The sequence below is a fragment of the Lutra lutra genome, chromosome 18, assembly GCF_902655055.1.
Source record: "Lutra lutra chromosome 18, mLutLut1.2, whole genome shotgun sequence".
NCBI lineage: Eukaryota > Metazoa > Chordata > Mammalia > Carnivora > Mustelidae > Lutra > Lutra lutra.
In genome coordinates, this window is record NC_062295.1 from 39,958,795 (window position 1) to 39,986,195 (window position 27,401).

General features: G+C 58.3%; 1 protein-coding gene across 5 annotated transcripts in view; it reads left to right on the forward strand.

Moving 5' to 3' along the window:
• Positions 1-27,401, forward strand: part of PRKAR1B (protein kinase cAMP-dependent type I regulatory subunit beta) — a 79,796-nt gene that overhangs the window by 37,609 nt on the left and 14,786 nt on the right. For all 5 annotated transcript variants that reach the window (XM_047713596.1, XM_047713597.1, XM_047713598.1 and 2 more), the window contains 5 exons: positions 9,781-9,842; positions 10,229-10,275; positions 17,012-17,170; positions 21,284-21,344; positions 26,493-26,614. In XM_047713596.1, the coding sequence (XP_047569552.1) occupies positions 9,781-9,842; positions 10,229-10,275; positions 17,012-17,170; positions 21,284-21,344; positions 26,493-26,614 (451 nt within the window). The remainder of the gene's footprint in view (positions 1-9,780; positions 9,843-10,228; positions 10,276-17,011; positions 17,171-21,283; positions 21,345-26,492; positions 26,615-27,401) is intronic.

Here is a 27,401-nt window from a genome sequence, read left to right on the forward strand (position 1 = left end):
TGGTCCGGCCAAGTCTGAGGGCCTGAGACCCGGGAGCCTGGCTGGGTGTGCTCCAGGGACAGGAGGAGGCAATGTCCCAGCTCATGCAGAGAGCCCACTCCCCTGCTCCCCGTTTTGTCCCCTCTAGACCCTCAATGGATGGGACAGGGCCAACCTGCCTCGGGGTGGCCATCTCCCCTCAGCCCTCTGGCTCAGGTGTTCATCTCCTCCAGAAGCACCCCACAGCCTGGAGAGAACGTTTGGCTGGCTGTCTGGACATCATCTGGGTGTGCTGCGTCCCGGTCAGCGGACGCTTACCCATCACACTACGGGTCTGTAGTGCCCGGGTCTGTTTAAAGAGGGACAGGGTAGGTGGTGTCTGCAGCCAGCCAGCCACCTACTGTGCAACTCAGTGAACATACCACGAAACGTGTTAGCAGTTAACTTAGAAACACTTGCCCTGTTGGGAAGCATCACGGGCTCAGATCTGCCAGGCCACCCCACTCCTGTGTGACAGTGAGCTTAGCTGATGGACCTTCCTGATTTGAACCCCCTTCCTCTTACCAGGGGGCCGGTGGCCCACTGAAGCATTTGTCTTGGTTTTAATTTCATTTGTTTAACATGGCTTGTTCTTAATTACCTAGGGCTGTGATGGCCTGTAGCTCGAAGCTAAGCGTCTCATGGAGCAATTAACTCGTAATCAATTTTATGTGGCTCATTGCAGGTTCAGGGGTCCAGGCCGAGAACAGGCCCATTTCCAAGTGATGCTTTCGCAGAGAACAAGGTTTAATTGTGTGGAAATAATGATGATTCTGCAAGTGGCTCAGTTCGGGGAGTGTTTTGCTGTTCTTTTCAGTAATTTTATAGCCGTTGTTAGAATCTAGGAAGGAAGCAATGGTCTTCTGATGCCCTCTCCACCTGCCACACTGCCCCTCAGCACTTGGATTTGCAGAACCGGAAAAGTTCATGAACATTAGACTTTCCCAGTTTGGGTATTTGTGCACCACCCGTCCAGAAACACTGAAACTCCTCTTAGAAAGGTAGCGTGAGGTTGAGTTTGGGGGGAGCTGCAGCTCCTGAGATCCAGGGTCCCGGGCCTTGCTGGGCCCAGCGTGAACTTGACCATGGCCGCCCTGTGTCTGGACTTACCTGCATGTGTGTCTGTGGGCAGACGACATACCAGATCTGCGCCCCTGTCTGCCGTCTGGGGGCTATGTGGCAACATCGCAGGGCCTGCCATGGGGTAAGAAGGAGACAGTGTACGTAAACGCACACAGCACCCTGATGTCCATCCATGTGGTTCTTGTGATGTGAGGGTGCTGCCCTCCACGCACAGAAGCTGTGACTGCGTTTTCCAGCCTTAGGGTCATTACAGGGCCTTCCGTTGTGTTGCCGTCAGGCACCCCTGAGTTCACCACTGTGTCCAGTTAAAGCGAGCCAGAGGCGAAATGGAAGGCGCGGCCCTGCCGGGGCTCCAGTAACAACAGTGCGTTTCCTGGGATGTGCTGGGAGCTCCCATATTGCGGGAGATTCGATGGGGGTTTCTTTAAGAGTTCTGTGCAGGCGAGATCCTAAGGACACTGATGGGAGGTTCAGTCCGATCAAGAACGGAAGGTCAGCTTGCCAAAATCACCTGTTCCCATATACAAACAACGACCTTGTGCAAACTGAGATGAAAAACGCGATGTCGTTACAGTCCCTCTAAATTGAGCGAAAAGCTTAGGTCCAGACTCTACGTTTGCAAGATGCATGGGGTGAAAATTACAAAACGCTGAGGAAACAAGTCAGCGAACCCCAAGTAAACGGAGAAATGTACCATGTCCGTGAGTTAGAAGACCCCGCATAGTAAAGATGTCACTTGTCCCCAGAATGAGCTGTGGGTTTAATGCAATTGCTTGCAAGATCTCAGCAGTGTTTCAGATTGACGTAGATAAGCTCAGGCTTATGCTAAAGCTGATATGGGAGGGTTCAGAGCCTGGGAGCACGAAAACAACATGGCACAATATGAGATAGTATGGGGGGGAGGCGGGTCGGTACAGGCGCACGGCCCCGGGGGGATCCACAGAGGAGCCACACGAGAGGACGCAGTGGGGGAGGGTAGGTTTTCAATGCAGGCCTCGACCGAAATTTCCCATCTTATTCAGAATTTAACTCAAAATGGATCACAGACTTAGCATAGGACTGTGAAACTGGGAAGGGAAGATCTTTGGGCCCTAGGACTGAGCAGCAGAGTTCCTCGATATCAGGGCTGTGATCTGTGAAAGGAAAAGCGGTCAGCCAACCTCCTCACAGGGCAGGCATTTGCTTCTTGAAGGGCCCTGTGAGGAGGGAAGACACGCTTGCCAGCCACTGGCCTAGATGAGGTTGGGTGTCGGGAGTACTCGAAGACTTCCCCAAGTCAGCAACGCAAAACGAAACCGCCTGCTGAGAAATTGGGCAGAAGGCCGGGGGAGACCCTTCCCTGAAGAGGGGAACACACGCAAGAACAGATTCTCCGACCACCAGCGTCTAAGGGGACAGGAGTTTGTGCACAGGACGCCAGGCGCCGCACTTGTCTGGTCGCCGGGAGGAGCGGCAGGCAGGGCTCTGCGAGCTGTCGGGGATGCGGAGAAGAGGGTCATGGCTCCGGGAAATGTCAGATGGTACAGCCTGGAAAACCAGGCCTGCACTGCCGGCCGTGTGACCCAGCAGCGGCGCTCTCGGCCGTTTGTCCCAGAGCAGTGGTGGCAGAAGGCCGTACAAACACCTGCGTGTTAGTTTTCTCCTTTTTCTTTTCTTTTCTTTTTTAAAGATTTCATTTATTTATTTTAGAGAGGGAGAGCACAAGCGGGGGAAGTTGCAGAGGAGGGCAGAGGGAAAAGCAGGCTCCCTGCTGAGCAGGGGCCCCGACGGGGGACTCGATCTCAGGACCCTGGGATCATGGCCTGAGCTGAAGGCAGACAATTAACCACGGAGCCCTCAGGGCTCCCAACAGCTTTATTTTAATAGCCCCAAACGGGAGACCACCCAGTGCTCTGCACAGTAGACTGGGCATTCTGAGTGTTCTGGGTCTGCTGTCCATCTTCCACAGCCACTAGCCGGGAGGAGCCGGCCACCTGGGGTCACTGTGCTCCAGCTGTCGGAGAAGGAGGGGTTGTCTGGGGCAGGAGATGACTCAGGACCCACCCCCACTGGAGGAGCCTTGGCACACCATGAGGTAGCCGTGCCCTCTGCCAGTCACTGTGCCTGTGAGCTCGCTTCTCTCTATGGCGTCATTTTACAGATGGAGAAACTGAGGCTCAGCTTGGCCTGTGGTCACCCTGCAGGCGTGTGATGGATTTCGACCCTCTTCCTGGCTACAGAGCCCGGCAGCTCATGCCTCTCTGTGCTGAGCTCCAGAGAACTGAGGGTCCCAGCGCTGGGCCTTCCCTCCACCTGTTGCATCATGGCAGGGGCTGGGTGTTTCCCTGCACTGTGCGAGGCATGGAGTCCCAGGGGCCTTGGAGGTGCCAGACATGGCCCGCGTGTTCCAGCACCCCAGGGAGCGGCCTACGGCTGCCAGACTTGGCCTCTCATGGCTCAGATGTGCCGGGGCACTGACATCCACATAGCACCCCTGGGCCCCCTCGGTGCTCCCTCAGAGAGGGCAGTGAGGCCTGTGGGTGTGGACATGCGGCCAGTCTGGAGTCCAGGAAACTCCCATGACAGCTGGGAAGGCCCCCTGCACTGTGGGGAGAGCACTGGGCAGCGTGGGCCTCCAGAGACCTGTGTTCCCCCAGGAGAAGCCCTGGCCGTGGGCTGCGAGACAGTGAACCTTAACCTCCATTCCTAAGGGGCTCAGACCAACCACTCTGCAAACGAGCACGAGAGCCAAGGAGCCCTGACTGGTGTGCAGGGAGAGGAGTCCCAGGGATTTCTTGGAAGAGGTGAAGACAGACCAGGCTGGGGAGTTCTGTGCACCTCAGGTGTCCCACCCGAGGAGTCTGGGCTGGGGGGCGAACTTGCTTGCCCACTGTCTCCGGCTGGCCTGCTGGGAGGCCATGCTGACCCTGGCTGAACCTCGGATGAGTTGCTGCTGGCGGGCTTTCTCCGTGCCACTGCTGCCCCCCCCTCAGCCTGACCCAGAGCCGGAAGCCCGGACCTGGCTGCCAGCATGAACTCCTTGAAGAAAGATCCAGAATCTGAGGGGCGCCTGGGTGGTTCAGTGGGTTAAAGCCTCTGCCTTCGGCTCGGGTCATGATCTTGATCTTGGGATCAAGCCCCGCATTGGGTTCTCTGCTCAGCGGGGAGCCTGCTTCCCTCTCTCTCTGCCTGTCTCTCTGCCTACTTGTGATCTCTGTCTGTCAAATAAATAAATAAAATCTTAAAAAAAAAAAAAAAAAAAAAGATCCAGAATCTGAGTCTCAGGAGATGGGCCCTTAAAGGTGACTCCCTCTTCCCTTGGCTCCCAGGTCCTGTTTCTGAGCCCGTCGTGCAGAAGTGTGATGAGATTTCCAGCCAAGCTTGGTTACATGCGGGACATGGTCCTGACCCAGAGCCTTTGGTGCCCGTCCTCTGTCTCTAGTTGATCCGTCATAAAAACCATTAGCTGCTTCTGGAACATCCTGACTGCTGGACCCCAGGTCGAGGAGCCACCTGCTGATGGCTGTCCACACAGGGGCACAGATGCCTCTTGTGAAATCTTTGCCAAGTGGCAAGCTGGGCTGCTCTTTCTCACCTGTGTTCTTGCCACAGGCTGAGGCAGGAAGGGCACTGGTCGGTCTGTGTTTGTTGAATGAATGAATGACGGCTAGAAAGCCCCATCCATTTGATGTCTACCCTTGTTTTGCTGGTGCCTCTAGAGGCAGGCACTGCATGTGCCTTGTTCTCCATGGCCTCCCGGTGACTGAGTCAGAGTTGAGTGTGGCCCCAGCGGATGGCTGGTGCTTGACCCTCCAGTCGGGCCCGTGTGCCTAAGAAACCACGGCAGCCCCTGAGGCAGAGGCCCCCCCGGGGTTAACAAACACCGTGTTCCTGGGGCTCCAGCAGGAGCGGGTGGGACCTCGCATCTCAGCACAGTCCCTCAGCGATGCCTGAGTTATCACTGTTTAGAGAGAATTATTTAGAAACTCGCAGTCTGTAGAGAAAAACAGTGAGCTTTCACCCAAACAGTGGAGACGCCTACACACACGACCCGGGGCCGCTGTGTCTGGAGCGCTGGCTCTGTCCCTCCCACCACAACCTGCAGCGTCCAAGAGGACATTGCTGTGGTGCCCAGCACCCTAGGGCATTGTCCGCGGGCCCAGGATGCTGCCTTCTTTTGGCGACAGTGACCCTCGAGCCAAACAGCCAGGGAGAGATTCTCCCCAGAGCACAAGAGCAGGTTGGGGTCTTTCAGATCTACTTCTAGAGAGGACGGACCGATGTCAGGGGCACTTTCCCCATCCGTGCATCATTCTGGAGTCAGCAAAACACACGTTTGGGCACTGGACGTGTTTCCTGCAGTCCGGGTGGTCTCTGTTCTTTCTGGTCCTCATCAACACACACACGTGACTTTGTGCAGACCTACCATGGTGCATCTGTGCCATGTGGCTCTCTGTTCTCCTGACGTCACCAGTGGGAGGTAGGACATGCTTCTTGCTTGGACCCCAGGTCCTCCTGTGCGTCCAAAAGTCTCACATCTTTCAAAACAAGACGTTTTAAGAAATGAGGGCAGGCCAAGACCTGGCTTCATTCGAATTCACTCCCAGGGGTTCCTGAGATGTGCGTGACTGTCTTTGCAGGACTAGGAGAAGGGGCTCCCCGCTGCTGTGTGCGTGGGATCTGGAAGTGGCAGAAATGCTGGCAGAAGCTCCTGACCAGGCTTCGTGAGCATCAGTACCTGGGTTAGGCTCCCAGAGCTCTAGGAGGGCAGATGGGCTGCTGTGCCCATTCTACAGACAGATGGGTTAAGTCCTTAAAGATTCAGCCCCTTGGGTCTCTCCAGGGAAGTTTACAAGTGGAGGCAGGTCCCTGGGTTGCTATCAGGATGACCCCCCTTGTGACGAAGTCCCACGTGGGCACTTGCCACGCCCAGAGCGTGAGCCACATCAGCAGCTTGGCACACACACGTGGCCGAGGACCGGGAATCCGTGCCCTTCTGGGGATCGTGGCAGACCCGAGAGCTTGTGCTCTGACCAGGGTGGGAGTGGACTGAGGTCTTGCTTTGTGAGAATGCAGGACCCGTGTTGCTAGAGCTTCCTTTAATTTTTAAAAGAAAAGCCAAAAATTTGGATTTTTCTAACTGTCAATCTTTAAATGTTGGGAGCTAACTTTGAAAATGGTCTAATGTTAGCACCTGAAGAAATAGAAAATGAGGAGCAATCGATTAACACCAAGAAACTTAAACGGGACCACTACCCACCCATCCACCCCCCACCCCCTAGTCCCCATCCTTCCACCTGTCCATCCACCATCTACCCATCCAACCTCTGTCCTTCCAACCATATTGTACCAAAGACCTATGGTGAGTCAGACGTAGCCTGGGCACCATGTGTCAGGCTGCAGTGAAGACACCGGCTTTGTTCTCAGGACCCACAGTCGGCTGGAGACTAGGATGTTAGGATGCCATCAGCAACAGGGGTTGGAGGGCAAGAGCGAGGAGCCCAGGGAAGGAGGGGCACCAGGATGAGGAGTGATTCAGGTGGGAGCTTCCAAGGGGCTGTGGTCTCTGAGCCGGGGGCCATCTAGGGGACCCAGCACTTTGCAGGCCCCAAGTGTCACGGTGGCTCCGCTTGGGTCCAGGCCCAGGTGTGGCTGGGGTCCAGGAGCACCACTCCCTGCCCATCAGCTGACGCCAGTCCCAGCCAGAAGTCCTCTGCTCGGGGTCCTGGCCCCCAGCTCAGAGGCCCGGCCGGCACGGAGGAAGGCAGGAGGGCTGTGAAGGAGCCTTGTGTGAACATGGATGGCCTTTCCTTGTCATGAGCAGGCTGCTGAGGCCTGAGCGGTGTCTGTGATCTTGTCCCCTGAGGGCGGCATGGGCGCTTCCGTACGTGTCCTGGCGTTGCAGATCGTCTTGGAATATTACGCCTGTGGTCCCCTCAGCACTGGGGTGGTCACCGGGCCTGCCTGACGTCATGGCGTGAAGCGGGAGCACGGAGGCCCAGCCTACGATGCTGCAGGCTGATTCTCGAAGCAGTTTGCTGCGTTTCTGTGCTGTCGATTTCACTGGTTTTTCTATTTACTCCACTTTACACCCGTAAGCCCTTATTCTGAAAGGGGTGTGTAGGCAGAAGCGGAAAGCAGAGGTGTCCGTGCTACAACAGGGCAGAGAACCAACCCCTGACTTGGAGGGACAAAAACCAATAGTACCGATAAATAGTTATAATTCAAGCACAGTTAACAGGGGATGCCCCTGACCCTGTCCCTCCTGGTCCAACGCTGAGGGTCCCTCGGCTGCTTGGGCTCCCTCGGGGGTGTGGGGGGTTTCTGGTGAAAAGCGCCCACAGGGCCATAAGGGACACTGGGATAAGGCGAGCGGGCACCCCTTTCTCAGCTGCTTCCTGCAATCAAGGGAGTGGCACCTGCTCTGGCCTGGGGCCACCCAGGAGCCTGAGAACCCCACCATCGAGCCGAGGGGCTGGTCAGGGAACAGCCTCTTTGTCAGGGCTGCCTCTGGGACTGGAGGGCTCTGCCTCCTAGCGATGACCAGCACCTCTCCCTGGCCAGTGACTTCCCCCGGGTTGGCATCAGGGCCTCCCATCACCTGAGACCTGGAAGGCCCTGTGCCCCCAAACACGCCACCCCTTCCATGCCTGGAGGCCTTGCTTAGCCCTGGGCACCCCACAGAGCCCTGCATGGGAAGACAGGAGGGTGGCCCGGCCTCACCTCTTCCCAGCTGTGGGCCTTGGCAGAGATCCTTAGCGTCTCTGGTTTCCTCGTCTGGATGAGACAGCCGCGGGTCTGACCTCAGAGCAAGCGGACAGATGAAGGGCACTCGGCCAGCACTGGTCCCGTCCTTGGGGCCTCACGGAGTGAGAACTGGAACATCTTCACAGTTCTGTGTCCCCGGGCCTGGCACAGCCCTGATGCCTGAGTGCCAAGCCCAGTGTCCCGGATCCTGGCGGGGGCGTTAGGACCCACGTGTCCGACTCCCTGAGATGCGGGCGACAGCTTCAGGAAAGCCTTCCAGAGGTCACTTCCAGAGTAGAATAGAAAACCGGTTTTCTTTTCACAGCAGAAGCAAACAGGGGCTTTGAATACTATTAAGTGCTAAGAAGCAGGAAGGATTGGGTTTTGTTTGAGGACTCAAGATGGGGAAAGAGAGGGCCTCTGGGGGGGTTGGGCCCAGCCAGCAGGAGCGCGAGCGTCTGTCCCATACGCCGCCTGTGTCTAAGCCTTGGTGATGAGCTGGGGGGTGCTGGGGCCTTATCTTCTTCCAGAGGAAATGGGGCTCTCTGACTTTGCTGTTCACAGATTGGGATTCGTTGCTTTTAACGTACCCTGGGTGGGGGAGGCCTGTGTGGTCAGTGGGGGGCTGGGTCAGGCCCAGGGACGACAGCCGCTAGGGGATTCACCAGGTCCGCATTTCTCCGTGGACGCACGCATCAAGAAACAGGACCTCCGTGTGAATGATAGCCATAGGCCTATTCATAGGTTCGTCTGCGTGCCACAGCCCGCCAGCCGTGTGTGCAATGGGCAGTGGGCTGGGGCCCACCGTGGGGCTTGACGGCCGTGCAGAGCCCCTGTCCAGGCCGCGTGGTGCTGGGTCCTAGGGTTGGCTTCACTGGTAATGGCATCTGGGGAAATATTTTACCATTACCACTGCAAGTTTCTAAACAGTGAGGTAGGAATTGAAAAATCATTTCTTAACGATCTGCTCATTTTGAGATCCCTGATGCTGTGGTTTTAAAGAAATGCAGAAAACCAGACCAGACCCATCTGCTCCTCCAGGGAAGGTGTGGTTGAGAAGGGCAGCCCAGGCCAGGGGACAGACACTAGGTCTGTGCCGAGTGGGGAGGAGATGGGGCTGGGAGGGACCCCTGCCCCACCCTCCCCCCCACCTCGGTGAAAACAGCTACTACTTTGAGAAGGACTTGTTAGCATTTCCTGGATCCTGGGAACAGCAGGGCCCAGGGCGGCTCACATATCTGATTCCACGTTTGTTCCTGGCGGCTGGGCGCCCAGCCCGGATTCAGTGCCTATGAGTCCCCCTGAGGTAGGTTTAGCCTGAGCAGACTGGCGAAGGTCTCTGAGACTCTTCTGGTGGGAGGAGGCAGGCCGCCCTGAGCTCTGCCCCAGAAAAGCCCCAGCTGCCCGCTTCTCCGTCGGGAACCCATGGGGGATGGGGTGCTGTCTCTTGAAGGCCGCTGTGCATTTTAGGAGCAAGAGCCTGGCCTCTGACACTGCGTTCTCCTCGTGGTCAGCAGAGACAAAGAGTCCCCAGTGGCACACTCCCCCTCCCCACTGTCCGTGTCCTGCCCATTTGGCCCATTCCACCATAGTCGGGAAATTAAATGGCCCAGCTGCCTGCTGGCATCACCGGAGTCAGGCTCTCCAGCTTCTGTGTGTCTAACATGTCATTCTGTATCTAGGGTCTCAGGACGCTGCTTGAGGGGAAGTGTCTCCCCTCGGGAGGCACGCAGAAGATAGTGTTTTCGTAGGATGGTGTTTGCCGACGGGAGAGGGGGTGTGTTACGTTTTTTGTGTCCAAAGCTATGTGTCCGGTGTGATTCCATTTTTGACAGACCCTATCTGTCCCCAGGTGGGGAGCCAAGCCCTTCACTCCATGGGAGGTGATGCCGTGAGGTCCCCACGCCCCCCCCGTCACTTCGGCTCTGACACGTGGTGTGTTTTCTCTTCCAGTGACATCTTCGATGCCATGTTCCCTGTCACGCACATTGCTGGGGAGACTGTCATACAGCAAGGTAGGTTCCCTGCTTCTCTGAGCCAGAGCGCTGGGGCCGTGGGCCATGGCTGTGCCTGGGGATGAACACAAAACCCGTTGTCCGCACTTGAGGAAGGTCACTAATGAGACGGAGCATGTCACTCAGCATGCCCGTTAACAGAGTCAAATACCTCATGCGAGACATGGGTGACCATGCCACGGGACCACGTGCCGGCCACGTCACTGTGTCCGTGGGTGTCAGACCATCATGGTCTTTGTACAAGCTTTATTTTTAAACAAGGGAAAATGGGTGGGACGCAGAGTTGCATGGCTTCCGTGAAGCGATATACTGCGCTCAGGGAGGCCACAAGTGCCACACGTGGTCCCCTCCACAGTGTCTGCAGCCTCTGCTTTCTTTTATTCCAGGGGACGAAGGGGATAACTTCTATGTGATTGACCAAGGAGAAGTAGACGTGAGTATTCCTTATCCACTCTGGAAGGTCACGCCTCTGTCCACGGCAGGCTCAGTGAGGGAGCATGTCTCATCTAAACCGCCGGAGGTGGGGCCCGCACCTGTGGATGGGGGTCCTTGCAGCTCGGTTGGACCCCGTCCAAGGCAGTGGCTGCAGATGTCGGCCTCCTCCCCTGCCGTGGGCGTCAGGGCCTTGGCAAATGGGCAGGAGGGAGCAGTTTATGGACCCAGAGGCTGAAACGATGGCTGTCTTGCCCACATGACCTGGAGCCCCACCATCTGCCAGAACAGCGTTCCTTCCTGTTCCCGCTCACCCTGCTCTGTCCACCTCACCGGTCACGGGCTGAGGGACATGCGGTGTGGACCTGCTCCCCGTAGGGGAGCCCCGCTCCTGCAGCCACGTGTCCCTGGCTCCATGTGGGGCCCTGGCCGAGGGCTGAGGGCATCCCTCCCTGGGCCCTCTGGCTGCCATCCACGCGGGGCCTCGCTGACCGCACCCGAGTGCTCAGGTCTCAAGTAAAGCCCTCCAACGGGCTTCTCTTCGAATGAGGCCCAAGCCCTTTGCGAGGCCATGGGGCGGGTCCGAGCCCATGGTGTTCTCTCACTGCCTGTGATCCACGGGCGCCTTGCTGCCTCTGCGGGACCCCCACCGCCCCCTCCTGTCCTCCATCGCCTCCCTCCGTCATCCCTCCTCAGCCTGTGCATCTGGCTCATGGCTCCCTCTGTGGCCAGAGCAGCCTCCTTCCATGACTTGGCTCAGTCTGTGGTTGCACATGGGTCCCCTCCGGGCCTGGCGGGGCCTGGTCACTGCACACTTCCCCCTGCACCACAAAGATAGGATGTGGCTGATAGGGAGGTGGCTGGCTTGGCCTGCTCATCCTGGCAGGACCCCCTCCTTGCCCCCCAAGGGAGGTCCCAGAGCCTGGCCCCAGGGCCCCCTTGGGATGGGACAGGGGCTGACTGGCCATCCCCAGGCTCAGTGTGCCAGCTACCTCACTCCGTGCCGGGAGCCATAGCTGGCTTTTCTTGAGGCCGGGGACCCATGGAAGCAGTCTGGGGAGTGGGAAGAGTGAGGTCACCTTCTTGCAACCAGAACTCTCCAAATATGATGTCTTGGCAGGTCCAGCCTCCCAGCCCTAGGCTCAGAGGCTCAGGTACAAAGGCAGCTTTAAGGTGCTTGCCGGACTGGGCTCGCCCTAGCCAGGATGTCCGGGCCCCGTGGGTGGACGTCTGCGTCCGGCTCTAGTCTCAAATTTGGGCCAGCCAGCCCTTGAAGGGACAGGCAGTGACCTATGGGGCTGCCCCGTGATGCCCCTCGGGGTCCCCTGCCAGCCCGTCCGGGTTCCTGGCGGGCTGGCAGGCAGGGAGCCCTCCTGTGATGTGGGACACCCTGGGCAGTGCAGCCGTGTGGGTGAAGGCCACATTTAAGGGAATCAAAAGAGCTCAGTCAGGAATCTGGGATGAAAAAGTGGCATGTTGGCTAGCCGGGGTGAGTTATGGGGTATGTATTATAATAATGACTGTTATTACTGCTCGCGGTGTGAAATCGTCCCAGATGCTCCGAGGCCTCAAGCGCCTTCCAGGACAGAGGGGAGTGACCTGTCTGACCTGGCCCAGGGTCGTGCCCAGGATGGTGTCAAGGCTGCTGAGCCCGGCTCTCAGGCCCCAGGGATAATGGTCTAGCTGGGGGGCAGAGGGAGGACACTAAGTGCTGATGCCCCACAGGAGGCAGGTTCCCCTGGACCCCACCGTGGCCCTCTGCCTGGCCAGGCTCGGGGCTGGGCATCCTGAGTGCCCCCTCCCCTTCTGCAGGGTGGACGCTGCCCTCTGACCAGAGGCGCCCGAGGGGAACGGCCAGGTGACCCGTGCCAAAAGCGCTATGTTCAGTTTAAATTATGGTTTTCCAGAGAGACACCGCAGCATGTGTGTTGCCAAGAGCTATAATCCATTTTTCTAAGTATAAAAATATCTTCTAATTTGTTTTATTCGTGGAACATAGCATTTCTACTTAAAAGGATACTCGGCTGCCGATTTTAGGGCTCAGGAACGTAGTTCTGTCTGAGGCCTGGCTCCTCCCTAATCCTGCGAGGCCTTCACTATTTTCAGACCCTCCTTTGTGCTGGGACCCTCCCGCCCTCCAGCTGCGGCCCCATCCAGTTCCCAGCCTCTGAGGTGGTGTGAGACCTCTGAGCTGCATCCCTGGGACCGGGCTGCCCAGGAGGCGGCCGTCTGGTTCCATGAGTCGCCGTCAGTTGTTCAGTGTTTGCCTGGGGCTCTGGTTGTTGGTTTTTTTTTTAATTGCTAAAATACAAATAACATAAAATTTGCCATCTTCACCACTTCTCAGTGTCCAGTTCAGGGGCACCAAGCATATCCACGCTGCTGTGCAGCCGTCCCCCCATCTGGCTCCAGAATGTTCCACTGCCCCTGTGGAGACCCTGTCTCCGCGGCACGCGGACCCCCCAACCTCTCCCGCAACCCTAGCCGCACAGTCTGCTCTCTGTGTCTGTGAGTCTGACGACTCTGGGACCTCGTGTGCGTGGGGTCCCCGTGCGTGTCCTGTGTCTGGCTCGTGTCCTCAGGGCTTGTCCCCCGTGGGGGGCAGAGGTCCGGTTTCCCTCTAAGGCTGTCGTGTAGACAGATCCCACTGTGCCTCTGTTCACATCAGGGGACACCTGCATTGCTCCCACCCCTTGGCCGTCACACATCTCGCTATTATGGGCACAGGTGTCTGGCCTTCCTGTGCTGGGACCGTGGTCTCCATCATTCGTCACTGGTTCACCCAGGCCCAGCTGTGAAGTTTTTCTGCAGTATCTTGGGGTATTCCAACCCATTTCTCCACAGAGCGCATCTGGGGATGCCCTTTCTATTCTCCGCTGAGGCTCTGGCAGCCCAGCTGTGGTCAGCTGGTAAGGACTGTCCTTGGCACCTGGAGGATGGGGACCTCAGAGGCACCCCATGTGGTGGTGACGTTCATACAAACCTCACTCCTGCTCCATGTTCAGGAGGGGCATTCAGGATCCCCCCATAATACTGCTCTGTGAGCTCCTGAGTGTGGTTGGCATGGGAGAGGGCAGGAGGAGGGCCAGGCGCCCAGATAGCTTCGGGGCTCCTCTGGGGGGAACCTGCACGGAGACGGAGCCCATGCGGCCCGGCAGATGGGAGCTTGGGGAGGACGCCTGTGCAGGGCGCGGGGGTTGGTGCACTGTGAGCAGTCCCCAGCCGAACACCCCTTGGCCTCCATTGAGCTGAGGGAGTGCGGCGGGAAAAGCAGCACCCGGAGGCGGAGCTTCTGCTCCCTTCAGGCCCCTGTGGGCAGCCGGCTGAGGGCCCAGGACCCAGGTGCCTGCTCGCCACAGGGACGCACCGGCTGCTCGTGGCAGGAGCCTGGGGAGGAGGGAGGAGACAGGCCGTTGGCTTTTTTCATCATCTGTGAAGGCAGAACAAGGGTTTGGCCAGGCCGTCTGCGGGCCGTATGCAAACCACGGCCCCTTGGAGAACCCTGGGCCCTGGTGTTCTGTTGCCACGGCCCAGATGCTTTCTGCTGGTCCATCTTTGTTTCCTGGGGAGCAGAGCACTGCCCCGAGATGCGCAGGTCAGGGAGGGCTGGCAGCGGAGGGGGGTGGGCAGCACGCCCTCAGCCCCCATCTGTGTCTGAGGCTCCAGATGCCAGGGTCACAGCTCGGGACTTGACTGAGCAGGACCTTGTGCCTTCCGTCCCATCACCCTCCACTTCCTGCCACTCCAGCATGGAGCAGAAGCAGCCTGTCCAGTGTGGGCCACATCACCAGCCACCTGGGGCCACGCCGGTCACTGGGCCCACCAGCCATAGCCACCTGTGGAGTGACTCCCCACTCCTTCCTGCTGCCCTCCTGCAGCCCCACACTCTTCTCCATACTCCACCAGAGGGAGCATCACAGTGCAACTCGGTGTAGTGCTGCAAACTTCTGTGGCTTTGCTTCTAGAATAACATCCCAACCCTTCCCTCCCCTACCATGACTCCCACCCGCTGGGCATCTCTCCTTGCTTGGTCATGCCACATCTAGTGCCCTCCATTTTACTGTGGCCCCGGGGCCTTTGCACATCCTGTCCTCGGCCTTAGTCGCCCTTCTCCCACATCATCCCATGCTGGCCCTGGACGCTCAGGACCTGGCTCACGTTCTCCTTCATGGAGAGCCCTCTATGCACAGTCACCGCATGGTCCTTCTGAATGCTGTGCCTCCTGTTCTTGTCATGCCTGGAGCATGCTCCATGATGAACGGGTGTTCGTACGATCGTTCGCCTGCAGTCTTTCTCCTGGCTGGTGGGTGAGTCCCCGTGGACAGGAACCCGCTTGCCTTCCCCTGCTGACCGCCAGACTTAGAACATGCAGGACACAGAGGGGCGCTCAGTCCACACTGGGGGGCGATGGACAGATGGATAGATGAATGCAGGAATGCAGAACAGCCGGGTGGGAGCTCTGGGTTCAGCCAGAGAAGTCACTGTCAGTGGTGGGACCACAAGTGTAGCCCAGTGGGGCCTCCCACCATTTTTCTTCTAGAAGAAGAAGAAGAAACAAAAAATGAAACAAAGCAAGAAGTAGCCCCTTTGAACGCCAGCTGGGGTGGGGCCCAGGGCTGCACTGGCTGCGGTGACAGAGGCCAGTGTCCCGAGAAGGATGGCCCCTTTGTGCTCTGTGGGGCAACCCGCAGTGTGGTCCTGGGCCCGTCTGGAGCTCCATACAATGGTTTTCTCTGACGCCTCACAGGGAGTTCTCCGAGGCCTGGGCTTCTGGGCAGGAAGGGGGTCCCCAGCGGCCTTTGGCAGTGATGCACGGGTCCCCTGGGTTCCCTGGGTCCTGCCCTGCTCTGCTGAGCCCCCTTTCTCTGTCCCCTGGTGCCTGTGCTCTTTTGCTCATGGGCACCTGCCCCCGCCAGCAGCTGGTTGCAGTGGTGGCTTCTGTGCCCCCTCAGGTGGGAGGGGGAGACCCCCCGCACCCCCAGGCCACTGTGTCAGGCAGTCTCCCTACCACAGACCCACGTTCCCGAGCTCCCGTTGCCACCTGACTTGAAGAGGCCCCTGGGAAGACCAGTGCCTTGGGGGGTGCCCTTGGGTTCAGCTGTTGGGGACAGTGGTTGCAACACCTGCGCACACACAAGGGCCTGGCTTTCACCCTGGTGAAGTCGCAGGGAACGTGCATCCCTCACTGCACGGGCGCCTGCTCTGGCTGTGAAAACCAGAGCACCAAACCCAACAGCTTGAACCTGGAGCCACAGAAGGATGCACCCCATGGTTCCTTCTTGCGGAGCCGTGCTCGCTGGAGGGGGACCTGTCACCTGAGGGGTCCCGGGGGAGCAGAGCCACATCACCAAGATGCAGAGCTGGATCCAGGCATGTGGGTGTTTGTGAGTCAGACCTCCATGGGCAGGACTTCACAGGAAGCAGAGTACGGGGAGGGCCGACTGGGGGCCGGGTTGCCAGGACCCTCAAGAAGTTCTCCCTGCCCCCGTCCCCACGGGCCCTCCGCCCCTTGGAGAAGACGCAGTTCGCGGCTCCTAGAGGGTGTTGTCTGTGGTCCTAAAACTCCTGGGACAGGCGTCCCTGCCTCATGGGAGGAACGGGACAGGGTCCTATTCCTCCGGGGCCTCGTGGCGAGGGATCCAGCAGCCAACCTCCCAGTGGGAGCCCGAGAGCACAGCCCAGGGGCAGGCACCCTGCGCTCTGGCAGACTGGCTGAGGCTTCCGGGGACACGTGCACAGGCCCCTGCGGACGACTTCACCTCTGTGTGTCCATGGTCTCCTGCCCACCCAGCTTCTTCGCTGGCCGGCTCCCCTGGCCCCTAGCTTGCGTTATCACCGGCGTGCCGTTTTCCTGCGGATACGCGGCTCTGTACCTCGGTTACTGCCCAGATAATGACTCATTGATTCCAGTAAGAATCGCGCCCATGACTCACGGCAACCCGTTCTTCCCCAACGTGCACCCGACGTGCAATGGGCACTATTCTTTGGGCTCACGGACACGCCGGGGAATAAAGCTACGTTGTGTCAATTTACAGCAACGGGATCTGCATCGGCAGCGCATAATAAACAATCTGCACCATTCTTGCACGATATGGGACGCACAGGGTCAATGCATAGTGGCCGCACTGTGTCCGGTCACCCACACGGCCTGAAAGGGCCCCTCTCAGCCGGGCCTCATCGGCGCCCCAGCAGCGTTCCCGCCGACCCCAGGCCCTGCTGGGAGCCGGGCACCGCGGCCCCGGGCAAGGAGGCCCCGTGAGCACGGGTCTGTACAGGCACCGAGCCTAGCCCAGACCCCGTACTCCAGGGAAGTACAGAGTCTGAGTCACCGTGTGGGGCTGGGGTGACAGGCTGAGATCCCTCCAAAGCTGATGAGGACCCGAGGCCGGCGAAGGAAGTGGGCGGGGCTTCCACACAGATGGGAGCCCTGGACCATACATCCGCCTGCCATCCAGGCCCGTTTCATGGTCGGTGGAGAGCGGGGATGCAGAGGCCACTGGCACACCCGTGCAGCGGCAGCTCTGCACAGCACGGCCAACAGAGGCCCAGGACAGGCCTGGGCAGGGGGCGGGAAGCTGTGCCCATGGGCTAGCGAGCCTGGGGGCTGCGGCCGCACATCCCTTTCTTACCGGGCCCGCTCTGGTGGGTGCAGAGAGGGCTCTCAGGGTGGGATGGGTCACAGTCACCCCACATGCCCCCCATGACCTTTCTGACTGTTCTCGCTGTGTCCCCTGAAGGTGTATGTGAATGGAGAGTGGGTGACCAGCATCAGCGAAGGGGGCAGCTTTGGGGAGTTGGCGCTCATTTATGGCACCCCCAGGGCAGCGACCGTGAAGGCCAAGACAGACCTCAAGCTCTGGGGCATCGACCGGGACAGCTACCGGCGTATCCTCATGGTGAGTGGCTTCCTGGGACATATCCACAGCCAGTCCTGTCATGGGAACGCTGGCTTTGTCCAAGTGGGGGGATAGCTAAGGGCTGACAGGGTGGGTGAAAAATGTGGGATGGAGTCTGGAAACTTCTTACGAGGTAGGCAGGCAGCTGGGGAGCCTCCTTGCCCTCCCTATCTGCTTTTAGCTGTCTGGAATGAGGTTGTGATGGTTGGAGCTCCAGCTTCTCTTCTGGACCATGAGGTGACTCTGAGGCTGGAACCCATTCATCAAGGTGGTAGAGCCAAGAGATGCCGGGAGCCTGGCTGTCTGGGGCCCCAGCACAGCGGGGCCTCCCCAGGGAAGGAGGCAGGCTCTTTCCGTGCCCACTCAGGACTCCTCCCAAATGCACCACCTGCCAGGCACTGTTCTCGATGCTGAGATGCATCAGGGAGCCTCATGGAGGCAGCACCCGCCCTTGGGAAGCCAGCATGTTAGCAGAGGAGTCAGGGAACAAACACGTAGTTCAGGTGGCCACAGTTCCGTGGAAGTAATTACAGCAGAGAAGAGGGTGAGGGGACTATGAAGTGGGGAGAGGCTGCTGTTTTATAGAAAGGCCCAGAAGAACCCCTCCTGGGGTAAGGTGGGGTTGGAGCAGAGGCCTCTGAGCAAGGAAATAGCATGTCCAGGAGAAGAGTGTCTGGGCAAAGGCCCTGTGGCATGAGCTTGGATTCTCGTGGAGCAGCAGGCAGACCCCCGTGGATGAGGATGCAGGGGTACCTTGGGGGGTACAGCTCACACAGAGCCCTCAGCTCACACCTGAGTGTGTCAGGGGAGCCCAGCAGGGGTTTGAGCAAAGGAGATCCTGCAGCCAATTGGGGGCTATCCTGGAGAGAGTGGAAACCATCCTACCCTGGGAGCAGCTAGGAAGCCAGAAGGCCCTGGGCCAGCCACACTGGTCCATGGACATCCCAGCTCAGTCCAGGTTCTCCATCCCTCCCCCGTCGCCAGGCTGAGGCCACTGGAGCTGAGCACCTGGCCTTTGGGAAGCCTCACTCCTCAACCACCTAGGCTCACCTGCAGATGGTTTTTGCTCAGACCCAGGTCCCACAGAGCCTGGGCCTTAGGAAGGGTGCTGACAGGCCCAGAGGGAGGAGACCGGGGCAAGCTCCGGGCTGAGAGACCTTTGGCTTCCCCCACATGCTCTCTGGGACTTGACTGTCTCCCTGAGACCCGTCTGGACAGTACAGCTTCCAGGGAGGGGCTGTGATGCAGGGATGCTCTGGGGGAAGTCTGGGGACAGTCCACAAGTGGTTTAAAACAGCCCTGGGGCGCAGTCAGGCGGGAGCCTGCAGATGGGGTCGTGCTGGGGCTGCTCCTTCTCTTGGGAACATTGGCGTCCTGCCCATCCTGGTCCCACCACCCCACCCCGGGAGAACTCAGTGCGGTCTTGCAGGCGACTGATCAGATTTGATGTGCGTGAAGACCCTGTCATCCATGCACTCAGTGACGGGGTCTTCTAGGGCCATGGATACAGCAGGAGAGAGCTGAGCTCTCTCTCCTCTTCATCTTCAACCCGCTAAGTCCTGTCTTCTCCAGGAGAGGCTGTGAGCCCGGTGGGTGGGGCGCCCAGAGGCACCTGAACCCCTCCCTCCTACCCACAGGGGCAGGCTTGGGTAAGGGCCCAGCAGCCTCCGTCTGTCCGCCCCGTGGTCCCTCCTGCGTGCACCTGGCCCTGTGTTGCATAAGCCATTGATTCTCACTGTCTCCAGTGCCGAGTCCTTCTCGGCTGTGGGATTTTTGTGGCTGCAACCTTGTATTCAGGGAAGTTCCCAAACCATGGTGGCACCCGGCACTTCCTCTGTCTTAATTCTGGATCCCAATGGGCTAAGAATAGCCATGAATGTGCTGGGAGGCTGCAGAGTGTCTGTGTCTCGGGAAAAGAAAATGACAGTTCTGGCCGACCCAGAAGGGAGTGTCCCGCAGGACAGCACCCGTGTTTGCATCCGTCCTGGGTTTGGGCGGATTTGGACGCATCCGTCATGCAAAGTGGACCCACCATGCATTCACTTAGCACCAAACTGGGACTTGCCAAGAGGGAGACTGGGCAGGGGGACTGGCCAGGAGTGTCTCCGGGGAGAGCGCCCCTCCCTGTGCATTTAGGCGATAGAGATCCCAGGACGTCTGAGCCAGAAGCTTCCCTGGAACATCCCTTCTCTTCCCTTTGTAGCTCCGTGTGGCGTAGAAGGATGGATGGAGCTCGGCAAGGCCACTGAGCAGGGCCGGGCTCTGTGTTCCCATTGGGAGCAAGGTGGGGGTTGGGAAGCACTCTCTGTGGCCTCCCTGCCCGTCCATCCTGGGTCAGGTGTGGGGTGCCCACTCCCTGAAAAATGAAAACCTCAGGCCACCCCATACCCGTGAAGCAGGAGTCACACACCAGCCTCTCTGGCACAGAGCATCTAACGAGAGTCTCCTGCTGGGTGTGTGAATGCTGGGAGTCCACCAAGAGCCTGGTAGCCCCCTTCCTCTGTGTCTCAGTGGGAAGCAGACAAGGAGCCTGCTGGACCAAGGAGGGGATAACACAGCCAAGCAGCGGTGGGGAGTCTGGAGGAAGGTGGGCAGGAGTCCAGGTCAAAGATACAAAGAACATGGCACTGATGTCCCTTCTCCTGATGGGAAAACTGAGGCCCAGAGAGGATGAGACTGCACTAAGAGTTGGGGGTGGGGTGGGTTATGGGTGATCTGGAGTTAGAATGGGAGTGTCCTGATCCTTCCTGTCAGCCCTCCTCCCCTGTGCTCAGGAAGGACCATCACTGCTACCACCATCATCCTCACCATCCTCCCCATCATCATCATCACCACCATCATCACTGTCTTCCCCATCATCCTCACCATCCTCACCATCATCATCCCCGTCATCACCACCATCACCACCATCATCACACCATCACCATCATCACCCTCCCCATAAGCATCACCACCATTACCCCATCACCAAGCTTTGGGGCATGTAGAGCCCAGTCTTGATTCATTCCTTCTCCTGTGGTCCCATCTAGGTGGTCACTTGCCCCTCTGAGCCTGCCTCTTCTCTCACAAGGTTGGGCAGGCCCCAGTATCTGGAAGACCCCCCCCCACCCCTGCTGCCCTGGCCTGAGCTCTTTTTCACTGCTACCATCCTTCCTCCCACCTTTTGCCACATCAGGTGTCTAGTCTGTGGTCATTGGACTCTCCATCCTTTTCATATCGCAGGTGACCTTCCAGCTCCCATCAATGGATACAGCTGCTAGTGGGCTGCACATCCCTGTTTTCTGAATGTGCGGTACTTACCAGTGCTCATTGGCAGGGCTGCCATGTCCAGTTATAGAGTGTGTACACTGTGCAAAGGCGCTGGACAGCAGGGTGAGGAGTTGAGTCCAAATTGCTCTCTCCTGCTGGGCTGGCGCTGGCTGCTGGGAGGCTGGGCTTCCTCCTTGTCTGCTTGGGCCACCAGCTCACTGGGACGCATGCTTGAAGAAGAGGGTGCATTTTTCTACTTCATATTCAGATTCTAATTTTTGGAGTGGATTCTAATTTCTAATTAACATAAAGGCTGATGGGGCCCTTCTTGCTGGATTTGTCTTATTCATCTAGCATTTGGTTGGCTTTTCTCCCCAGGGACCAGTGTCAGGCGTGTCTGGTCCAGAGACCTCGCCATTGCTGGCTGCCCCCTCTGGAGCGCATGACCACGTGGTTCTGTAGCCTGCCCCAGCATCTCCCCAGACATGTGTGTCCAGGGGAGGGGTAGGGTGCTGTGAGCCTGCTCAGACAGTGCTCTCTCCATCCTATCTTGGGGACATGTGCCCTCAGCCTATGGAAAGCCGAGCGCAGGACTCTGGTCGGCCAACTGCTCGTTATGTGGGCCGGTCACCAGCCCAGGCTGGATGAGGTCCCTGCAGCTGGCCCATGGCAGGTGGGGGAGGGGTGCAGCTGCTTGGATGAGGGGGGAGGTGCAGGCTGAGGTCTTTGAGGGGCTTCCGAGATGTGGGATCCTCAAAGGGCTTCCTTTCAAGGGTTGAGAGTCATTTGGGGGAACTTTGGAGATGCTAGAATGATTCAGGCACGAAGAGCCACCTTCTCTGTCTTCTCGTTTCTCCCAAACAGGGCAGCACACTGAGAAAGCGCAAGATGTATGAGGAATTTCTCAGCAAGGTCTCCATCCTGGGTCAGTGGCCCCGGCCCCAGTTACGATGCTCTGTGCCGCACGGCCTCCTCCGTCTCGTCTGAGTCCTGCCTGCCAGCCCCAGCCATTTCCACGTTCTCTGCATGCCTGGCAGGTTCAGCGCCCTTGGTGATGTGCAAGCGTGGGACACACACACGGATGCACCCACACAAGGCATGACCGCTCACACACACACAGGCACACACACAGGTATGACCACACACAGGCATGCTCACACGCACACAGGCACACTCACAAGCTTGCACACACAGGTATGACTGCACACATACATGCATGCACACACAGCACATACATGCATGCACACACAGGTGTGACCGCATGCACGCACACTCACACACACAGGCACACTCACATGCTCGCACGCGTTCACACACGCACACACACAGGTATGACTGAATGCAGGCACGTTCACATGCATATAGGCACGCTCACATGCTTGCACACGTACACACTTGCACACAGGTATGACTGTACACAGGCATGCTCACGCTCACACACACAGGCACGCTTACACACTCCACGCATACACATATGCACACAGGTATCACCACACAATGCACTCACACACACACAGGCACACTCACATGTTCACACACAAACACACATGCACACACAGGTATGACTGCACACATGCACACTCACACACAGGCACGCTCACACGCTTGCACACATACACACACAGGCACACTCACACATGTACATGCACGTGCACACATGCACCAAGAGCTCTGTCTAGTCCCCTAGGGCACTGTTATCCTTCCCTCAAGTGTCTGTGGTCTCCTCCCGTGCTCTCCTCTTGTCTGTCCCTCTGCCACCAGCGTCACCTCCAGCCCTTTCTCTGTGTCCGTCAGTTCTCAGCTGCAGTCCCATCTCATGTTTTAGTAAATGTGGCCCACTGTGTTGAGCTTCATCCCCTGACCTGTTCTGGTGTTTTCCTCAATGTGGTTTCTCCTGCCCCATCTCTGCCCTTCCTTGTCCTGGGGTCTGATAAGCGCGATGGCTCCATTTCTGTTGATTTTCAGGAGTGTCAACAACATTTCACCGATGAGAGTGTTTAAGTGTTTTGAAGTTGCCATTGCATGTGTGATGATCATGGGCTGATGCAGACCAGCCCTGTCTGGGGAACTTTCAGCCACGAAGCTAATATTCCTTACCTCTGTCCTACCCGTGACATGCAGCTGGCGACTCACACTTTGGATGAGGTGGCTCTAGTCCATGGGAGGGGCAGAGCTTGGGAAGGTGAGGGGCCGCTGAGCGCTGAGCCTCCAGGAACCGCTGGAGACCACCGTCCAGCAGCACCCCCAGGCCAGGCTGCCGGGTAAAGATGCTGAATGAAGAGTATCCTCCTTTCCCAAGAACGTGATGGACTGAGGAAGGGAAAGAAGCAAAGGGCTGACACTCAGGGATGAGGGCACAGGATTGGGGCGGTAGTCCCCGTCCCACGACCATTCCCCTGCCTGTCTGGTGTGAGCCGGTGGGGACCTCACACCTCCTCCAGGACCTCAGCCCTGGAGCAGCCCCGGCTCCCCGCTGGGCTTGGCCTCTGCCTGGTTGCTGCTGTCCAGACCACAGAGACGAGAAGAGGGCTTGCTGCTAGCTTTTCCAGCACAGGATCAGAGGGAAGGACAGGACAAAGCCCCCACACCAGCTCGTGGTGAACATGGACAGGGGGAGGGAAAGGCCGCGGCCGCTGCAAAGACCAGCCCCGGAGCCAGAACTGCAGAGAAAAGCTCGGAGCTGGTGGCAGACAGAGCAGGACCCAGTTATGAAGAGAGTGTGTCCACAGAAACAGAACATGGATGTAGGGAGCCAGTGTGGAGGGAAGAGCTGGGAGACGCGTCCCAGCCAGAGCCTCGGAGGTCGGCCACGGCCATGGGAGCAGAGCCCGTGCAGCGAGCCCCCAGCCCCGCGGCCTTGCCTTCGGGCGTTCCTCGCAAGGGCGCAGAATCCTGGCCGCGCTTCAGGGAGCGGAGTCCGCCTGAGTGTGATGTCCAAGGGCCTGCGGTTTCATCCGTGGTGTGGGACATGTCTCTAAGGAACAGACACGAAGGTCGACTGTGCTTCGGTAATAAAAGATTTAACAAGTCAGAAGCCTTAACAAGTAGATCTGAAGCCATTATAACAAAAGAGTCACAGGATTTTACTCAGGAGAGACGTGGGCTGGTGATGATGACATATTCACGCCTGATTTGATGAAATTTTCTCTCCAAACGAAGACAAGTGGACAAGATTGAGTGTGGAGTCGGTGATGTGCTGGGATGGCGTGAGGCAGCCGCAGAGCCACGGTGGGGCAGGACCCCCATGAGGACTCGCTCCGGAACCCGGGGGACGGGGAAGGACGGGCTGCCTAGAGACGGTGGGGGCAGAGCACAGGTGCCCAGCCAGGCCTGAGGGGCCCACAGAGGGCCAGCGCCCCTGCCCCCGAGGCAGGTTTCAGAAGACCCCGGTTGGGGTGGGGGGGCCTGCAGTGCATTCACGCCTTCATGGGCCTCATCGGGGAGCCCAGCCCAAAACCTGTAGGGAGGCCAGGTGGGCCCACTGTCAAGGCGAGCCCCCAGAGTGGCCCGTTTTCTACCCCTTTGGACCTAAAAGGTGGGCATTCCATACAGTTCAACCCGAGGACTGTTTTTTTTTTTTTCCTATCATCTTTCTTAGAGGAATCGTTTAGCAAAGAATATATCTTACATTGAAAAAAAATACTCCGTTATTCTTGTTTCTTTTTCTTGTGTTGAACTCAAGCACGATAGATAGAGCTTAAGAGTTAACATTGAACAAGACGACACAGCCGGTGGGTCATGTCTCTGGGAGTGTTTCTGCTTGTCTTTCTGTCCATCCTTCTCTCTGGGTCTGGGCCTGGAGACAAGGCCAGGCTGCACGCCGTCGCCGCGTCGTTTCTGGGTGGCCCTTGGCAGTTTTCCACATTCTTTACACTTTGCTATATTTCTTGAGTTCTTTGTAGTGAATATGAGTAATTCAACCCAAAATAGGCCCATCAGGGAGGGCGCCTGCAGCGGGTCGACCGCATGTCCTCACAGAGACCCTGTGAGATGCTGAGAGAAGGTTCTGGTTCTTCTCTTCCTCTGGTGGTGAAAATGCATCCCATGGCAGGCACCATGTCTGCTGTTTCTAACTTGAGGGCATCTGCGCCCATCACCACTCCATGGTTCCAGAACCTTCTTGTCACCCCCCCTGAGGAAGCCCTGTGCCTGTGAGTCTGTCCCTACAGGTGATTGGTCTGGACGTATCCTATGAAGGGACGCTGGGCTCTGTGGTCAGTGTCATACTCGGTGAAACAAAAGTTGGCTGCCGCACGAGCTGGTCCCCATGGTTTCATAGGGGCTGCATGAAGGGTACTGTAGCCCCATGAGACGGCCCTGAACCCAGGACCCTGGGGCCCATGGTCCCCTTCCACCTCCTTTTCTCAGCTGCCGGACGCTCTCATGCGCTCTGCTCAGCCCTGTCCACAAGTTCTGTTCCCTCTGCTGAATCAATTGCCAACAAGTGTTTCTCTGTGGCCGTCGGGTGGCGCGGCCCGAATATTCTCACCTGAAGGAGAGTAATCCCTTCGCCCCTCGGTCATCCTGGCTGCAGAGAATCCTCCGGAGAGACACCTGCAGCCAGCGTTGGGAGGCCTTGCTCTGCGCCAGCCTGCCCTCAGCCCGCGTCCCTCCCTCATCAGGAAGGAGCGTGAAGGGGATGGTGATGCTTTGGGACCTAGAGGTTCTGGCGTATCGACACTGGGCTCCACCTGTGACGGTTGTGGAACCTGGTAGGCTTGGGGGACACGGGAGCCTGGAGGACACCCTGGGGCTCCGTGTCTGGGGCTTGGCATGGTCATGGGCCGCAACTGCCGGCAGGACGCCAGGTGCAGAGTTGAGATCCTGCTCAGAAAAGGGGCGGTCAGGAAGGCGGCCGGTAGGCCCCGGAACCCTAAGACTCGGGACCCCAAGTGCCGTGAAAATGCCCACAGGGCTTGTGCGTCCTGCGTTGCCTCAGAGACTGGGTACCATGGAAAAGCCAGGCCAGCATCTCCTGATCTCCGGCCGTTGGGGGACACAGCACCGCACGTCCCGACTTTCAGACCTCAGAGTGTCACCCGTTTTAGATGGAACAGAGGAAACTGCTGATGGGACAACGGGAGCGGACCCCCCCTGGTGGCGTGACTCGCAGTTATGTGCCCCTCGGGCTGGCCGGCGTGCCGGTGTCCCGGTGAGCACAGACACATGTCACCAGCTTTGGGTCCCTGAGCAGCCCCGGCCACGCAGACCTCCCCTGACTTCCCGCCTGTGCCGGCGGCTGGCGGGAGCTGGTCCTTTACAATTCGCGGTACTGGCAGACGTCTCACAGCGGAGAAATCCCGCTCCTAACCCAGTTCTAAAATAAATGCTTTGCTTTGTATTTTTAGCCGCTGACCTACTTAAGTAGCATCTGATAAGTGCAGGCCAGGGAGGGTTTTTCTGCCAAAAAAGAAATAGTTAATCAGGGAATCATTTTCTTCCAAAGGAGCGTATTGGGTTTTTTTCTCTTTTTCCTTCCCGAGGGCTGGGGTTGGAGAGTGACGGGGTGGGAAGGCTCAGGGAGAGGCGGAAATGTACCTAGAATCCGCGAGCTGTAAAGAGGAGCGTGGCATTGGAATTAAGCGTTTTGACCTAAAATAATGGGAGGGGGGATGTGCCCCGTGTGGCAACGTGGGTATGCCTGCTGTTGCACTGTGATGAATGGTGTTTCTTCTGGACGGGTAATCGCTCCAACCGCTCTGAGATATCTTACTCTGCGTAGTAGCCCCATGCTTAGCGGTGATGGTGTTTTTGCCAGAACACAGGCAGCTTACGTCTGGAGTATTTTCACTCTGGGTTCCCGGGCCCCACTTCCCGCACCCGCCGCCTGACTAAACTGCAAGGCGCCCGATCCAAGACCCTGTCCCGCTGAGGACGGAGCGCTAGCCCAGTACCTCCCGCACAGCTCATGGTGAAAACGCCCAGGCCCTCCCAGCAGGGATGTGCGCACCCCGTCTCACTCACGCTCACGGCTGTCCTAGCAGAGGCCGGCCCGGGGCGCTTCCTGGGGAAGAGCGAGGGGGCAGAGCAGGGGCGCACGCCATGGTGACGGTCTCCTTGTCACCTGCTCTAGAGTCCCTGGAGAAATGGGAGCGCCTGACTGTGGCAGACGCCCTGGAGCCCGTGCAGTTTGAGGACGGAGAGAAGATCGTGGTCCAGGGGGAGCCTGGGGATGACTTCTTTATCATCACGGAGGTGAGTACCGCCGGCTCAGGGTGCAGGGGACGTGGCGTCCTACCCTCGCTGCTCCCACGTGCGCCCTCTGTCCCGCTCACCACCTCAGGCCTGCACTGACACGCCTTCTTGCCCTCAAGTCTCTTAGAGAATGGCGTCGGGTCCAAGCCCACACGTGTGGTGGCGTGTGAGGAGGCCACACAGCACTGAAGACACGTGTGGGCTCAGTGGGTGTGGAGAACGTGAACCCACGCCGAGACCTAGAGTTCTGTGTTGTTGGGGGACATGTGTACATTCAGGGCATGCGGAATCTTTCCACGCAGTTGCTTAAAACTCTATGTAAATCTATAATGATCTCATTAAAAAGCTTTCTTTTTTTTTATTTTTTTAATGGTTCTGGGTTCTCAGCCCGGACACACATGAGTTCCTCTGACGAGGCCCCACGACAGCTGGCTCTGGGACTGTAATCCTCGGCACTGACAGGGGCGAGCAGCTGCTGTGGCCGCCTGTCCCCAGGGCGGGGCGGGGCTGAGACCCCCAGCGCGAGCCCCCAGCCAGCGATGCCTGGAATGAATGGGGGGCCCGCCGCGCGGTGTGGGCAGCCCTGGTGACGCAGGCCCAGAGGAATGCTGCCGTCTGTTGGGCTGGCTTCCTCCTCCCGTGGCGCTCGAGGGCGGAAGGATTTCACGTTCACGCTCATTAAGCACATTCTTCAGCTGTGTCTTTTGCCGCCGGGACAAGGGGAGCCCTTGGCGTGGCAGCGTGGGGGCCCAGCGTGGCTGTGGGCCATCCCTGCTGGGTCTCGGAC